This window comes from Heloderma suspectum, chromosome 4 (genome assembly GCF_057233095.1).
Source record: "Heloderma suspectum isolate Gila_16-S chromosome 4, 16-S_ref, whole genome shotgun sequence".
Taxonomy (NCBI): Eukaryota; Metazoa; Chordata; class Lepidosauria; order Squamata; family Helodermatidae; genus Heloderma; species Heloderma suspectum.
This window is the reverse complement of record NC_139461.1, coordinates 141,825,555-141,843,335: the sequence shown is the minus strand read 5'-3', so window position 1 is coordinate 141,843,335 and position 17,781 is coordinate 141,825,555. Positions and strand designations below refer to the sequence as shown.

Sequence of the window (17,781 nt, the reverse complement as noted above, 5' to 3'; positions counted from 1 at the left end):
TGCGCCGCGACGGCCCCCTTGCGGCGAATTTCGCTCTCCGAGTTCTTGTTCCCGGGGTAAACCATCTTCTGGAAGCGTCCGGGCGGAGTACGAGCGATTGCGCACGCGCGGTAGCAGTACCACCCCCCCCAGGACGTATAAGCCATAGAGGCAAGGGAGACGATTGAGGAACACACAGTCTGAACTTCGGGTAAGAATTGAAAGCTTCTATTGGCCATGATTCTGCACCACATTCTCTCTGAGCACAGGGTGGCGTCACTCTATTGACGTCTCTATGGTGAAACGCTCTCTCCTCTGCATTGTTCTGCGTCGTGTCCGCAGTGGTGTGTGACTAACAGTGTAATCCGATACATGACTCCTCAGAAGTAAGCTTCATTGAGCTCAATAGAATTACTCTTAAGGCTGTGCTCCTGTAGCTATTTACCTGAGAGTAAGCTTCACTGAATTCAGTGGGACTTTCTTCTGCATATACATGTATAGGATTGCACTGTAATTCGTTTTCTGTTCAAGAATCTCAACAAAATTCTTAAGGGAACTTCCAATCTGAATTCAAACTACTTTTCCACACCATTTTCCGATTCCAAATATGGTGTAGAGATACTCCTATCTATGTTTAAAACATTCTTATACCACCCTTCATCTTATGTTACCGTTCAGGTCAGTGTACAATAAAACAATAATAATAGGCAGCAAAGAAAACTACAGAAAGAATACAGAAGCATTATACACATTTAAAATGACTGGATAAATAAGAATGTCTTATGGTGCAATTCTACACATGTTCAGACAGAAAAAGTGCTACAATTCCCAGCATTCCCCAGCCAGCATGCTTTTGGTTCTCAGATTCAGAACTGAGCTAAATTCACTTCCCTTTCACACACAAGGTTACCCCAAACTTTTTTTTTTCCTTTCAGCAATCAAATTTAGGTAGAAAACTCATGTTGTTGTTGCTGTTGTTAAGTGGGAGTCAAAAACCCTTCCCAACCTACTACAAATCACCCAGATCAACTTTCTGCCAATCCCTGACCATTTGAAAGACACAAAGTAACTGCGGTTCATTGGAAACAGAAACAAAAGCTTCTGATCTCAAGGGCATGCTAAAGGAGGGGATGAGGCTTTTATCCTACAATTGAGATTGGTTACTCACAGACGTTTGTGGGTCCTGTACATGACATCATCAGCTTCCAGGGCCTCTCCCATGTCTTCTGAGCTTTATCCTGTTTTTAAAAGATCAGGGATAATGAGCTATTAAAATACAGCAGGTTGAATTTCACTGTGAAAAGAGGAAGTGGTGAAATAACAGGAGCTATACCACAGCGCCATCTAGCAGCTGTATAATGAAACATATAGAACTCACAGACAAAGAGAAAGGGGGGGGGAAGGGAAGCACATGTAAAGAGCTGAGTTTAATCCCTCAAAGAATCCGGAAACAGAAGCCCTGGTAAAATTGCAGGATAAAAAGCCTCTGTGTGGAGAAGCCCTAACAAGTCTTGTCCTGTGGAACTAAACTGTGGTTTAATGTTATGTCCAAATGCAGACACATTGTCCAGCTTCCAGGATGAATTTGAAGGCTAGTTTTTGTGTTCTCCCCAGGATGGAAGTACACTGCCAATGGAAACAATGGAAAAATACAGGATTTTAGTGTAGCTGTGAAAAGGCAGCAGTGTATCCTCCCCCACCCCAAAAGGTAGCAACAAAAATAGGAGGTTATGCTCTTTATTCTAATTTGTGTGAAAAAAAATGAGTTCCCAAAAAAATGGAAGGGAGCAATCCTATAGCCTCTAGTCAGTGACTAGACGGCCATAGGATATTGGTTTCTGGGAACTGACCTCAGCGCCCACGCTCTGCCTCACAGGCAGCTCGGAACAGCCTATGCTCTGCACTCAGAAGAAAACGGGGTGTTCTGAGGGGCATTATGGGGCAGGGAAGGAGGAAATGCCGGTACGACTCGTTCCACCTTCCCAGAGCTAGACAGCCGAAATCGGCTGTCTAGCTGCAAATGCAGGGTGGCTGAGGAGTGGAGGGGACGATTCTCTCCATGCTTCTCCTGCCCTGCATTGGATAGGCGCGGTCGCCTCCGAGTTCAGAGGCGGCCGCCTATCCCAGTAGGATTGCTCCCTCTGAGTACAATGTGTATGCAAGTGAACAGAACACACAGGTTTTTCATGTAGTTAGTGGCTGATTTTAGTGGACTAGAAGAGGATCTGAGGGAGCAATTCAAGCAGATTTATCTTTTCTGCATCCTGAAGACTGTTTTGTATTGGGAATGTTTGGCTGGAAATCTAAACTAACCCATCCCCAGCATGCAATGTCAAGACAGGACTACATTGCAAGATTGTTGTAAACCATGTACACTCTCACCCCCCCCCCCCCGGCAATAAAGGGATAATAACTATGTTAGCATTTACAAGCATTTAATGTTTAGAATACAAAACCCAATATTTTCCATTCGAAATAAGACCAACATTAGAAACATCAGGATCCCCTGTTTTTGTTACTACTTTCTGTTTGCGAGGGGCGGGGGGGCAAGCTGCTGCCAAACACTGCTAAACTAAAGGCATGTCTTTTTCCATTGTTTTCTCTCAGAAGCTCTTACTTCCGCCCCAGGAAATGGAAAATATATCTAAAGACCTAGGAACTTATGTCTCCAGACTTTTGGATTGTGTCTAAACTTTCCTGATCTCTATACCATCTTTCTGTTTACTGTCGGCGGTTAAGGTGTGTTACTATCTAACCTTTTTCTATCTCTATGTTTTAGCCACCGTTCGGAAGATTTTTGAGCTTTTCCTCTCTCGTCACAGGGTGGAAGATACCATTGGAACAATACCCCAAGGCCACCTTTTAAAAGGTGGCCTTGAGAAATTGAAGCAGTTGGAGCCCTTTAAAGGCATTGTTGCCCTTTTGTTTTCAATAGAAAGCAGGCAGGGAAAACAGTTTATTCGTGAGGAAGAAAGACACCCCCCTATATGAACATAATGGTACAGTCAATTCGGATAGGGAGTAGCTTTATCCTTGCCGCTTCCGCCAGGCAATTGATGCTTTCTATAAGGGTAAACGAACTAGGCGTCCTTTTGTCTGCTGCTAGGAGGGGGGGCTCCCAAGGTGGGGGACAGGGCCATTATTAAGGGCTGTTCAGAAGTAAGTGCCATGGATGTCTGTGGGGCTTACTGCCAAGTAAAGATGATTAGGATCAGAATGCACGTGTGACTAGGACTGCAAGCTGATTCTGTGCTTGTTTACTCTAGAGTAAGTACTGATTCCCAGCAAGGTTGCTTATGAGAAATCCCCCAAACCAGGGGTGCACAATCTCTTTCAGCCTGAGGGCCAAATTCTCTTTCGGACAAACTCTTGGGGGCTGCATTCTGGTGTGGGAGGGGCCAAAGACAAAGGGGGTGGGGTCAAAATACCAAAAGCAGCAGCATATTTTTTCCTTCAAGCTCTCGCTGCTGGCAGCTAAGTCTTAGAAGAGGCATTTCAACTTTTTTAAAATGTGGAAAACCCGTACAAAGGCCAGGAAACCATCAAATCATGGTTGGTTGGGGGAAGAGGGTGGGGCCTTATGGGGAACCCTGGAGAGCTGGATTAGGACCTGAAGTTCTGCACTCCTGCCATAAGCTAATGGGATCTTCTCGCTGTCTACTGTTAACAGAATTTGAGTTTTCTTGCTAATGCTCTAGTGGGGTACAAAGCTGTAAGATGCTCTGTGTCCTACCTTGGAAGGGTTTTTCTGAGCAATCCTATGGTCCCTGGGAGGCTCTCCTAGGGACCATAGGATTGCTCTCTTAGCTCCCAAACTGTATGGAAGTCCTGATTCTCACCACAGTTTTGAAATCACTGAATGGCCTAAGGCAGACTAGCATCTTACAGCTTTGTAAGCAGATCTGCCACCACCCCCTTGCAGCCAGTGCATAGAGAACTGTGCGTCCGAGGTCAGAAAAGCGACCTCAAAGGAAGAGGAAGGGGGGCGTTCTGGGGGGACGGGAGGAGACCGGAGAGGCTGGGATATGATTTATCCTGAGCCCTTCCCCTTCAAAACACTCCCACTAGACTGGCTGAAAAGCCCATCTAGCAAAAATCACCAAAGATGGATGGGGAGGCGAAGATCGCCTCTGCTGCTCCTCCCGCCCTGCTGGTTTCCAAGCATCAAGGGTGCAAACAGTAGGACTGCAGCCTAAATGTATAAACACGTTATTTGTAAGTGGTAATTAAATGCATGTTCCAAAGTATGGTTGCAAGGTTTAATCGAGCAGGACAAGAGAGGCGCGGAGGGAATGATCCCCCCATGCCTCTCCTGCCTTGCTTTGGATAGTCAGTCGCCTCCGAGTTCTCGGAGGCAGCCCCTTATCTTGATAGGATTGTGCCCCTAGTTATTGTTTCCCATTCTCAGCTCTAACCAATCAGGAGGGAAGTTTTTTTGTTCCCTTTTGCAGTCTGAATTTCTATCTCCTAAGTTCTTCTCCTGACTTTCAGTTGAACCTCCTTGTAAACCTTTGGCTTCTTGGGCAAACATCCTGACTCCTATAATCCAGCTAAACATTTGATCTCTAAACTATTAACCTTTGGGCTGAAACTGACCAGCACATGCACAAAACAGATTTAACTCCATAATATCCCAAAATCAAACTAAATACAAAAAAGAGGACAGTTCTGTTCCTTCACAGCAACTAACAACAACAATAAAATACAAAACAGAATAAAATCAGTGTAACAAAAGCTCCTGGCAGTATCCAGTGCTGGCAGTCCACCAGCACCAATCATGTTGTGCTTGTGGGAATGACCGCTAGCACAACAGTCACCTAGTGCTTCACTTAGTGCAGCCCAGGAAACCAGCTCAGACTAATGCTTCTGGAACAGGAGAAGACTTGTTCAGTTCCAGAAACACTAGTTTGAGCTAGTTTTTGGTTGTTCTATCAAGCACCAGGTTCCCAGTGCGCTGGTGATCATTCCAGCTACTGCACAGGCAGCATTAGATACTGTCTTCAGCAATACTTTGAAATAAACAGGTTTTGATTTTAAAATATTTAAAAGTACGTTTTAGATTTAAGAGTTTAAGAGGCCTGGAAAAATTAAAATTTCTTCACCTGATGCCAAAAAAAGTAAGCACCAGGCTTGCCTCTCTGGAATGAGATTTCCACACCTGGGATATCACCACCAGAAAGACCCTTTCCCCCATAGCCACCTGCCACACCTCATGGGGTGGGGGTGGGGTTATCCAGAGAAGGTCCTCTAAGGATGACCTCAGAAGTATGGGTTGGTACATGTGGGAGGAGGCAGTCTTTAAGGTAACCAAGTCACAAGCCATTTAGGTCAAAACTAGCACTTTGAGTTGGGCCTAGAAATGGACTGGAAGGCAGTGCAAATGACAAAACACTGATGAAATATGATCAAATTGCCCAGTGCCAATTAACAATCTTGCAGCCCTATTCTGGACTAACTGAAGGTTCCAGACCATTGCCAAAGGCCACTTGCAATGTGTTGCAGTATCCAAATAGGTGGTTTACCAGAGCTTGGATAGATAGGGTCACAGCTGGCTATCAGCTAAAGCTGATTTTCCCATACAGCGTAACATAGCACTCTGAGTCACAGAGGCCTAGAAGTTTCTGACTTACAAATTTCCGTTGTATTATCTATCACCTTGTTTCATAGCCTTGTGTGAACATGGTCATGTGTTTTATAACACAGTTTGTGTACCTTTAAAGATTCTAAAGCATTTCATTTGTTGCTTAAAAAAATTGGAGCTCCTGACCTGAAAGGTGACAATCAATCAATCAGGTGTAGTGGCAAGAGTGTTGGACTAGGAGCTGGGAGATCCGGGTTCTAGTCCCCACTCGGCCATGGAAGCTCACTGGGTGACTTTGGGCCAGTCACAGACTCTCAGCCCAACCCACCTCACAGGATGGTTGTTGTGAGGATAAAATGGAGAGGAGGAAGATAATGTAAGCCGCCTTGGGTTCCTTGCAAGAGGAAAAAAGGCGGGGTATAAATGCAATAAATAAATAATAATAAATATCATTAGCTGCTTCTACTGCTGTGTGTTTAATTGTAATTTGTATGTTCATGTTTTGGTAATACTGGAAGCAACCTTGTGGGGGCAGTACACCTTAAAGGTGGGTTAAAGTTGTTTAAATAAATAATACATTAATAAATATGCTGTGAATTGTGCACATTGTGCACATAACATATATAGCCTGATCCTATGCAGAATAGGCATACCTAAGGCCAGGGGTGGACAGAAGGTAGTTGTTTTGTGACTTCACCTCCCAGGAGCCCCTGCCAGCAATAGTCAGGAATGCTGGGAGTTGAAGTCCAAAATATCTGGAGATCTGCTTTCTGCCCACCCCTGCCTAAGGCCACTGAAATCAGCAGGCTTAAGTGTGCCTAACTCTGCATAAGATCAAGCTGACTGCATTCTCCCAGGATCTCTGGGCCATGCCTATGTCCAAAATGAGGCAGGTTTCTGAAGAATATGGCACATCATCCAGTCTATGGTCATATAAAGTTCCTGTTTCCAATACGGCATAACATGACTTTACACTCACTTGCCTTTAATGGATGCTGCACTTTGCTACTTAGTAAACATGACTCATCAGAATTTGCAACAAAGCAAATGGCCTAATCCTGTGCATGCTTAGCTTACTTATATGTAAGTCCCACGGCAATCAGTAGGACAACTTTTGAATAAGCAGGGATAGGATCATTCTGAAAGTGTCTGAATTCTTAATGCTTCTGCTAATGCATTCAAAGGAAGCTTATATATCATTTGGCACTTTCAATTTGTTTGTTTTTTTCTTTGTAAATGGAGTCCAATTTTATGTCTGCACATTAACATTTCTGATGTTGAAACACCAGTGAATGTTACAGGAGAAATGCCCAAGGAAAGCATTACTGAACAGAGATCATCCTTCTTTATTCAGATCCGGTGAGACTTGGATAGTATGTATTAATATTGGATTACGTGTGTGAATTTTGTACAACTAAAATGAGAACAGAGTTGATGTACATCTCAGTTTCCCTCATCATTCATTTTTGTTAATATGATTTGAGGCAGTCTCGTCAAGAAACAAAATCCTAAAATGAAATTGCTGTTATAAATTAGAAAGCAGAGGCATGATCCACTCAAAGTCAGGCAATTTCAGGCCCCGTTGATTTTAATGGTAGAGATTTAAGCACATGCTTAACACAACATATCATTAATTAATGAATTTCACTGCCCCAAGAAGTGGTGATGGCCCATGGCTTTAAAAAGGGATTAGAGAAATTCATGGATGACAGTTTGTATCAAGTAACCCTATAGCTAAATGGCTCCTCCTTGTTCAGAGGTGGTATACCTCTGAATACTGGTTGTTAAGGAGCAAAGAACTGGAGATGGCTATTGGCTTCATGTGCTGTTTGTTGTCTTCTCAGAAGCACGAAGATGTCCACTGCTGGGAACAGGATGCTGCACCTTTCATATCCTTATATTGTTATGTCCCCTGTTGCAATCAGGGGCAAAAGAATATTAATATAAGATATAGTCTGGATTTTATGCATCATACATGTTTCTCCTTTTCTAGGTGTTTTTATTATGTCAAAAATACCTGGAGGCAGCACAGCACATGAAATTTTGCCTTTGATCGTCACTGAAGAAGGCTCTAAACAAAGGAACTGGGGCTTACTGCTCACTGGTATTGTTGGTGGGACATTAGTGGCCCTGTACTCTGTTGCCACTCCATTTATTGCTCCAGCACTGAGGAAACATTGTTTGCCATTTGTACCTGCCACTTCAAAGCAAGTTGAAAATGTCCTGAACATGCTGAAGGGCAGAAACGGATCCCTGGTTGATATAGGAAGTGGTGATGGACGCATTGTAAGTTCAAAGCGTTTTTTGTCTTGAATGAAAAAGACTATGTAGCCAGGCAAGTGTACGCTCAGTTATGCAGCACAGTGTTAAAGGAGTTTGTATATTTTCCTCAACACGGGGATAGAACTGTCAAATACACAGGAACTCATGAAGCCACCTTGTATGGATACAGGCCCCTGGTCCATCTCCCCCAGTATCGACCACTCTCACTGGCAGCTGTTCCCAGGTAGAGGTCTTTCCCAGCCCAGCTACCTGAGATCTTTTAAGGCAGCCTTCTCCAACCTGGTGTTCCTCAGATGTTTTGGACTTCAACTCCCATCAGCCCTAGCCAGCACAGCCAATAGTGAGGGACAGTAGGAACTGTACACCAAAAATCTGGAGGGCCACGGTTGTCCACCCCTGACGTAAAGAATGTGACGTAAAGAATACCTCTGAACTACAAAGTAGATCTGTAAAGTTGCCAGGATGCAATCCAGAAATTCCTCCCATATTTTTAAATCTGTTGCTGAATTAGGTGATGAAGCTGTTGTGAGTTTTCCTGCCCATTCCAGCTGCCCCCCTCTTGTTCATTTTTCCACGCACCACTTTACTGCTATTGCTGTTAGGACCTTGGGTGTGTTCTGGTCCTGGGAAAAAAGGCAGAGAGGGAGATAGAGGCTGAGGCTGCCTTCTCTCCCGATTCAGTCTCACGAGAGAAGTGAGGGTAGTGGCACCAAGGGAGGAGCAGGATGGAAGATGTTGCTGCTCCATCTTGTGCAGTTGCAGGCTATTAAACAGACAGGATCATTCACTGGATTATGACCTGGCAATCCTATTAGCCAGTGGTTCTATACTATTGCTTCATCTGAGATAGTAATATTGCCTTCTATTTAACGACTTGGAATTCCAAGCAGGTGAGCGAGTGGGCTGGCAGAAGAGGGAGGACTCGTTCCATTCCTTCTCTGCCAGCCTGCTTGGCTTCTGTGCTACCCACAGAGGAAAGTCACGACCAGCACGGAAATACAGTGGGTGGATTGACGGGAGAGAGAGTGGCCCATCTATTCTCTGCTAGCCTGCTTGGTAGATGTCTTTTTTTTTTTTTTAACTAAGAGGCTATTAGCTTGTGTTTCCATGCTGGCTGGAAATGGCCAGCGCAGAAACACAGGCTATTAGCCTCTTAGCCAGGCTAGTACAAATTTTTGTAGGCAAGCAGCTTTTGTGGGCTTATTGACAAAGCTGGAATAATACTGCAAAGTGCAGAGAAGGTCAAATGCTTATTATCAGCACTTTGGCAGACCCCGTCAGAGTGAATTGCTAAAACTACTCATTTGGGTATCTGCAAAACTGAGGTTTTGCAATTAAAGGTGCAATTCTATGCATGCTTAGACAGACAAAAGTGCTATGACTCCCAGCATTCCCTAACCAGAATGGCTGGCTGAGGAATGCTGGGAGTTATAGGACTTTCTTTTGTCTAAACATGCATGGCCTCTAGTGGCTAGAGGGCCATAGGATTGGTTGGTTCCCAGAGAACTGCCCCCCCTCCGCCTCGTAGGCAGTGTGGATCAGTCCCATGCTCGATGCTCATAAGAGCAGTGCAGAGCGGGGGAACAGGGTATCCCACAGTTAGACAGCTGGAATTGGCTGTCTAGCCATGACTGCAGGGTGGCTGGAGCGCAGAAGAGATGCGCTCCTCACCACTCCTCCCGCCCTGCAGTAGATAGGTGGCCAACTCCCCCCATAGGATTGCTCTCTAAATCAATAATTGCTCGAACAATAATTTTGAACAATAATGTTATGGTTGCAATCCTATGCATATGTATTAGGACATGTTCAATTGAACTCAGTATACATACTGAGGATCCTGCTGCATGTTTATTTAAAATTGTATTATATAGTTTCACTAAGCACTGTGTTCCAATAGGGAGTGAATTTGTTTCTTCTGTTGAACACATACTAGTTTGTCTTTATGCAGGTAATAGCAGCTGCAAAACTTGGATTCAAAGCTGTTGGTTACGAATTAAATCCCTGGTTGGTATGGTATTCCAGGTACTGTGCTTGGAGAGAAGGAGTTCATCAAGATGCTAAATTTTACATTTCAGATTTATGGAAGGTACATGTATATGAACATTTACAAATGACCAATGATGCAAATAACAATGGTCCAATACAATACTAAGTATGTTTTTTAAGCATTTTAAAGTACTTTATACTTCTATTAATATTCCAGTGGAATCATTCAATGGAATCACTGGACTATTTTAGAAAAAGTGGGGTTCAATTTTTAAAATTACGTTATATTAAAACCAGGGTAAAATGATGATATCCTTTCTCCCCTCTTCACCCCTTTCAAATCTATCTTAGGGCCAAAGTAGATTCACTCACACAGTTAGAAATGGTTATTTACTCTAATAGCAAGCATTGGTGCCAATGGGAGCTTTTCTCATGATGCAAATAACAGGTATGGGGGTGGGGGCTGATCTGGATTGGGACCACAGTGTGGGGCAAAGGATTAAAGCCCTCCTACTCCTGTCACCATGAACCTTGTGTGGCGCAGAGTGGTAGGCGGCAGTATCGCAACCGAAACTCTCCCCACAACCTGAGTTCGATCCCAGTGGAAGCCGGGTCTCGGGTAGCCGGCTCAGGTCGACTCAGCCTTCCATCCTTCCGAGGTTGGTAAAATGAGTACCCAGCTTGCTGGGGGAAAGGTAGTCATGACTGGGGAAGGCAGTGGCAAACCACCCCGCTACAGTTTGCCATGAAAACGCCAGCGAAAGCGGCGTTCCTCTAGGAGTCAGCAATGACTCAGTGCTTGCACAGGAGGAACCTTTCCTTACTCTTGTCACCACAGTTGACCTGCTGTTTACACCTGCTATTTTCTCTAAAAACAATGTCACACAATTGCTGACTGCATGAATGGTGTCCTATTTACTTTGCCACCTAATTAGATTGTACATCTATCATCAGGTTTTTTTTCTCTGATTTTATCTATGTGCAGCCCCACATTCACTCAGTGGTAAATCTTGTTGCTTTCATCTTTGTACTATGTATAAAAGACATCCTTTACCCATTCTGATGCAGCCAAAACTCTTGTTTACTCTCATTATTTCTCACATCAGTTCTTGCAACACTGTTTTGCTTAGCTTCTTTTCTCTTCTCTCTTGAATTCTTCAGCTTGCCTAATTGTTATTATTGTGGTACTTCTCTTTTCTGCATTGGCTCCTGCATCTCATATTCTATTTAAAATCATAACAGCAATACGAATAATAATATATATTTTAAATCTATTGACTTCATTCTTTCTCCCACTATGAAGAATAGATCATCAGTTGACATTATTTGATTGGTGATTCCACTGGCATCCAAACTCTAGGACAGAAAGACATAGTGGCGTAGTACACCACCATTTTAAGCTGTCATGGCTGCCAGCAAAAAAACACAGCTCAGATTTCAGAGAGCAGGGATCTTAGCTGCAGTATATTGCAGTCACTAGGCAGACAGGAATTCGACAAGTAGAGGGAGTTTTCATATCATTTCCATATAGAATCACTGATCTTTATGGAATGTAGGTGAAAGAACTAAGTAAAACAAATTCCCACAAGTGTGCAAATATAGGCCATATAAAATAGGCAAAGGGTACAAGTAATGCATTTGTAGAGGGTGAATATTGCCTTTTTCTTTTTTAAACAGATCAGTTTTTCCCGGTATACAAATGTTATTATATTTGGAGTACCTGAAATGGTAAGTTTCCATTATCTAACCATAAGATTATCTAGAATGTTGATATAGAGAAACCTCTGAAATCTTTGATAATGAATAGACTTGACAGAATCCTTGTTTCATCTTGGGGGAAAATTAAATAGTGGAATCTTCAGTTAAAATGTGAAACTCTACAGAAGTCATCACACAGACCTTCAAATGTGTGGAACGAGAATCCATCCAGCCCTCTGCAGGCCAAATAACATCAAAGGGGCATGTCCACACCCCCTGATGTCATTTGGCCCCCAGCAGGCGTGTTGGGAAGATGATCCTGCTGGTGAGTCCACTAGGAACCAGCTTCCCTGGGCACAGTGATTGTCCCAGTGGGGAGAGGATGCAGGGCAGGTGAAGCTGCTCAGCCTAGCTTCACTTGTCCTTCACTTTCCCCATGCAAGGAGGTGAAGAAAGAGAAGCTCACTCATCCAGCACTTATAGGAGCTACTCCAAGCACTGGACAAGTGCACTGCTGCGTCTCTCCAGTCCTCTTGTTATCCCCGATCTGTCATCAGAGGTAACTCTACCGATACGCTTATTAAAAAAAAAAAAAAAAAGCAGTTAGGAAAGGGGAAGGGACATAACAGCTGCTTTTAACTGTATAAGGAAAGGGGAGATATAAACTATGAGTTGGCTACAGAATTGACCTTTCATGAACGGAAGGGCTCCTTCTGTTGGTGGAGGGAACCAGGATCTAGCAGCAGCTTCCTGCTGGAGGAATGGGGAAGACACTGCAATTTTCGTTGATTCCTCTTTCCCTCCCTGCAGCCCCAGAGCCACCTCACACACTGTTCTGAGGTCCCCCCCCAATCCTCCAGAGCAGAGGACCCAACAGATTTTCAAAGAAATGGGGTGGGCTTCAGGGGGAAGAGGAAAATTGGCCAAAAAAGTGCCTCCCTCCGCCTCTACCCATGGGAGTGTCCCATGCACAGAGTTCTGCTCCACTTAACTCAAATAAAAAATATAGAAGAAGGAGAGACATTTTAAACACTTGCAAAGAAAGGTGTGAGTATTGGGGAAGGGCAGCAATGAGTTACAGAGAAAGGATGGAGGTATATAGAATAGGAGAAGTAACCCAAAGTTTACGCAAGAGAATCGTATATAGAAAGCTGTAATGACAAGAAGGCAAACAAAGAGAAAGGAGGGGGAAATATAAGAATGGCCCAAAGAATGAAGATAGATTTTTAAAAATTTAATTTAATTTTACATTATTTCTAGGCTGCCTTTAAGTGTGGGAGATATAAAGACAAAAGAGGTAATATTCATCTGTAACTTAAACTGGGTCCAGTAAGGAAATAGGAGCTAATAAAGGGAGTATAACAAACTAAAAATACTGATAAAATGTGGTAAAAAAAAAAATAGTAGGCAGCAGAACTGAGGATAGAAGAGAGGAGCTGAAGCCAAGGGAGGGGCAACCCAGAAATAAGAGAAATATAGCAATTATGCTGTGAAAGAATTGGGTCGACTAATATCTCTGCAATAAAGTGAGACAAAAAAGTGTATTTTAGCAATATTTAAAAGCTGAAATGGAGCAATTTTGGTGGCTTGAATAAAAAGATTTTTAAAAGAATGAAATAATTCCAAGATTCCATATATGGAAAGGAAGAATCAGGGAGCAACCCTATAGCAGCTAGACGGGGATAGGATATGCTGTTTTCCGGGAACCAACCTCAGCCCGTGCTCTGAGGTCGGTTCCCAGAGAACCGACCTCCCGCCACTTCCACGCTGCCTTAGAGGCAGTGCGGGTGTTCTGGGGTGGGGAAATCGTAACTGCCTGTATGACACAGCAGCCTCCTTCCCCGCTCCTTCCTCCAGCGGCTAGACAGTCACAATTGGCTGTCGAGTCGAAAAAGCAGGGCAGGAGAATCGCGGAGGGAACAATCCCCTTCATGCTTCTCCTGCCCTGCTTTGGATAGGTGGTTGCCTCCAAGTTTGGAGGCGGCCGCCTATCTAGATACGATTGCTCCTTCAGTCTGCCTTATCCTGCACTTTGTTTGGTAGCAGCTTCTTCCTCTACTGTTCTTTTATCACAGACTACATGTCATTTCTTCTTCTAATTTGCTATGACAAGTATTTCTCTCCCTTTCTTTGTAGCCTACATCTTTCTCACTCACTCAGAAAACCTATTTTAATTTGTGCATCCCTTTACTAGCCTCTCTCTTCCTCTGCCAATTCTTTATAACCTTCCAAGCACCATTGTTCTATCTTAGGGCATCTCTACACCAGCCTAAAATCCTACATTTAAAACGGGGCTTTCTGCTTCCGTTTTAAATGCAGGATCACAACTGACTCCCTTTACACACGCTTCCTTTCCCCCCTCCCCTTCCCCCCTCCTTCTCCGCATATCTGAGTCTTCCGTTATGGGGTTCATCACATGGAGCTTTTATCCTGCTATTGAGATGGCTGTCTCTCGGAAGTTTGTGGGCTGTTTAGATGACGCCGTTACCCTCCAGGGTGTCTCCCGCCATTTCCTCCAGCCTATCTCGTGTTTTCCCCAAACACAAAAAATGTGGTATATTTTCCAGCCCACGGAACAGGAGTGCCATGGCCTCCCCATGAAATTCTTCAATAGCAGAAGAAACCTTTGTGTCTGCCTGCTGTGGGCATTTGTTTTCAGTTGTTGAGGGCGCGATCAGGATGAGATTTGATAGGAGCGAGGGCAAGAATCACCTGCCGATTGCGTCTCCTGCCTCCACATTTCTCAATTGGAGGGAGAAGAGGGTAAAATGCCTCCTTGCAATGAAGGGAGACAGATCTGATCCCCCACCCCACCAAGCTCAGAAGCAACGTCCTCTGTTGTTTTAGAGCACCCTATTAACTTCACTGGGGCTTACTCCCAAGTAAGTGTGCCAAGGGTTGCAGACTTACAGGGTGATCTTATGTCTACTCGTCAGAGGTTTCCTGGGAGCTGCGAGAAAACAGTACAGCACAGGTTAAGCTACGAAAACAAGACCCCCCCCCTCTTTGCACACATGCCAGAGAGGGAGAAAGTTACTCCCCCAGTTCAAACCACACAGCTGCCATGTAAAGAAGCCCTTTCTAATACCGCAAAGAGACCAAAAGCAGAAAGCTCTGGAAAGGATGTGGGGTTTTACGTTGTTTTTTTTTGCTTAATGTAGGAACACCCTATCTTTCGTTGATCACACTCCTCTTCTTGCCGCTTTAACTCTTTCCATGGAGGAAACTGAAGCAGAACACAACAGGATAGTTTGGTAGCCCGCAAACTTCCGTGAGGGAGCAATCTCAATCGCAAAATAAAAGCTCCGTGAGAAGGAGCCCTTAGTCTTCCACTGTTAAGTCCTCATTTGATTATGTATTCCCATACATTCTCTGGTGTGTATGTTCTATAGGACATGGTCACCAGCCTAACTTCCAAATGAATTTGTAATATGTGAGTCTTCTCTATCAAGCACTGGATAGTTAACATTTCATATAACCATTTGGGCTACAATCCTATGCACACGTATCTGAGAGTAAGTCTCATTCAACCCAATGGGGCTTACTTTAGAGTAAACATGTATAGGATTGCACTGTCAGTTCTTCAGGTTCTGGTACTGAAGAAATCACATGGGAGAAACCATGTCGTCCACACCATCTGAAGGGGTTTTATTGTTTCGTCATAGATGCTGCAACTGGAGAAGAAGCTTGGAGAAGAACTCCAGCAAGATGCTAGGGTTATTGCCTGCCGTTTTCCCTTCCCTCACTGGAGGCCAAACCATAGCTTTGGAGAGGGCATTGACACTGTGTGGGCATATGATTCAGAATCTTTTAGAATGAAAAGGATGCAGTGATGACCAACTGAATTCTTTCTAATTAGAACAAAAGTATTGTTCTGGTGGCTTTGAATGGTGAATGGCAGTGTTTTGTAGATAGCATTGTGTCTCTTATTTTGGTGAGAGAACATTTCAGAAATAGTAGCTCTGAATGCTTTTCCAAATGCTTCTTGTTTCTTGTGCTCCTTAAAGATCAAAGGGGGGGGGGCTCAGTCATGAACAATATTGGACCGTGACTGGGCAGTAGGGAGGACTTGTATAAATCCTCCCAGCTGCCCAGCCATGGTCCAATATTGTACAGTGTTCTCTTCCCCATTACCTTGAGAGTGGATGGAATATACATTGAATTTTCAAAGTAAATTACAGAATTGTAATGTACCAATTTAAAAATGCATTGGCCAAATGCATAGACAATGATGTATTTTAATAAAATGTTTACCAAATGGTAAGATGTAATAAGGTTTTATTAAAAATTGGGCTTTCTTTCTTTGAGTATTCTGAATTTGTATTCTGTTTTCTAATTAAGGCCACAATCATATACACACTTAATCTGGAGCAGGTCCCTTCACCCTTGCTTGCTGTTGTGTGCTCACAAACACCATTTAATTATACTTGCTCTTAACGCGAATTGGTACTGCTGAACTCTGTGAGGACAGAGTAAGAAAGATTGTATATATTTATCAATCTGCCGGGATGCAGGGACACAGTAAGAAGCGGGGGCGGGGGGCTAATTGGTAGCAGATAGCTCCAGATATCAGCCAGGCTCAATGTCAAGGATTGTTATGGCTGGACACCTGCCAAGGCCCACACCTCTGCAGGGGTCTATAAGGAAGAGTCCCCTGCCGCTGCTTGTCAATGTTGCCATCTGCTCAGTAGCTCACCCACCCTTTCCTTCTGACACAAAGGGGGCAAGCAAGCAAACAGTGGTACCGAGGACAAGGAGCTGCTACTGCTTGCTTGCTCACTCTCTCCTGGGCAAGTAAGCAGGCAATGGTGGCAAAGATCAATAGTAGCAGTTGGCAGGAATAAGAAGGAAGGGCTATTGATGGTTTCTTGCCTGAAGACTATCCAAAACCTGGATGGGCATGTTATCAGTTCTTCCAACCATCTTCTCTCTGAGAAATTGGACATAGCTCCTTCCTTTTCAGAGTTATCCTCCTGACAATGGATAGAATCTATATTATATTGTGCTCATGAAATTTTTAAGACCAATCAGCTGAGTTGATGTTATGGAACAGAATATTCATGAACATCTCAACTGCTCTGGAACAAAGCTTTCAAAATGCTTCTGGTCTAGCTTCTGTGAGGGAAGAGAATGCTGTCAGATTTGTTTGTTTGCTCAGACAAGCTTTAGGGACAGATGTAGTTTTGTAATGTTGAGAAGAGGTCCCAGGAAGCAAGGAAGCTTAAGGATAGGGAGCAGAAAAACCAAAAAGAAAAGCACCAAGTGTGGTGGTGAATTTCACATCTTGGTTTTAATCAACCAGTGAATTCTTTGACTGTAGGATTTCACTTGGAATTTACAGACAAGCCTGATTTTTTGGGGGGGGGGTCTGGGGGGGGGAAGAATTCATTTCATTAACCCTTCTGTCCACAATAAAAAGTGCCTCATTTTCCAGAAATTGATCACATCCCTTTGTGAAAAGATGAAAAAGAGTTTGTAAGGGAAGAGGGTATTGGGGGCAAGTGAATGCACCTCTGTTACTGAGGCAACCAGACGTACACTTGGTGACTGGTCACCAAGGTCAGTCATGTGATAATCTTCCAGTTGCATATTGCCATCCATATTCTATTCTCCTATGACTAGTCGTGCATAATTGAGCAAAAATCTTGCTGTGCACCATGGACAGGCAATGGAACTTCCAGCACAGCAAGTTGGGGAGCAACTCCCAGTTGCCTAAGCAACAAGAACCATTTTGCCCCCCGCCCCCCAATGAGGGCAGCGTGAGGCCTTGGTGACATCAGCATGAACCAAATCCGATTGGCTATGTGGCACTATGACATCATATCAGCTACATAATCCCTGATTAGCAGGGCTCACACAGTAAAGAAAGAAGCCTATGGGGCTGTGAGCCAGGACAAAAATAACATGGCTGGGGAGGGGTTTGGTGGCTTTTTTCCTCTTGACAGCCTACTTTTTTTATTAAACTTTAAAGAATGTGTCTGTATGCATGTAGGTACGTGTAAAATATATAGCATATCTATATTAGATTGCAAGCATTGCCTGTCTTACATTTTTAATTTTTGGAGGCAGCACCTAGATTATTTGTATGTGTGCATGTATACATATATATCTGCAATCTATTATTTTTCCCATACATTTCTTAGAAAAAGGACTGGATTTACTGATGCTAGGATAGAAGTTCATAGCTGGCTAATACATAACAATGTTCATTAGCAGGTGTTGTAGTGCTCCACAAATCTTTCAAAAATAATTGC

General features: G+C 43.7%; 1 protein-coding gene across 13 annotated transcripts; it reads left to right on the top strand.

Moving 5' to 3' along the window:
• Positions 1-144: 144 nt before the first annotated feature.
• ATPSCKMT (ATP synthase c subunit lysine N-methyltransferase) lies at positions 145-15,829 on the top strand. Of its 13 annotated transcripts, XM_084850706.1 has the most exons (7): positions 3,035-3,246; positions 6,850-6,919; positions 7,554-7,846; positions 9,792-9,929; positions 11,507-11,557; positions 12,788-12,824; positions 15,193-15,829. In XM_084850706.1, the coding sequence occupies exons 2-7, from the start codon at positions 6,853-6,855 to the stop codon at positions 15,240-15,242; spliced, it is 636 nt and encodes a 211-aa protein (XP_084706832.1). In that variant the 5' UTR covers positions 3,035-3,246; positions 6,850-6,852; the 3' UTR covers positions 15,243-15,829. The 13 variants fall into 13 exon arrangements, with proteins under 13 accessions (XP_084706833.1, XP_084706828.1, XP_084706822.1 ...); XM_084850707.1 differs by lacking the exons at positions 3,035-3,246; positions 6,850-6,919 and adding an exon at positions 145-190; XM_084850696.1 differs by lacking the exon at positions 12,788-12,824 and having other exon boundaries at positions 3,022-3,050.
• The last annotated feature ends 1,952 nt before the right edge of the window (positions 15,830-17,781 follow it).

What these genes read in the sequence shown, in the direction of transcription:
- ATPSCKMT (XM_084850696.1), top strand. Translation starts at nt 6,853, where the DNA reads ATGTTACAGGAGAAATGCCCAAGGAAAGCATTACTGAACAGAGATCAT. An exon ending in GAAGTGGTGATGGACGCATT is followed by an intron (nt 7,847 to 9,791) that starts GTAAGTTCAAAG and finishes GTCTTTATGCAG; the next exon opens with GTAATAGCAGCTGCAAAACT. An exon ending in ACATTTCAGATTTATGGAAG is followed by an intron (nt 9,930 to 11,506) that starts GTACATGTATAT and finishes TTTTTTAAACAG; the next exon opens with ATCAGTTTTTCCCGGTATAC.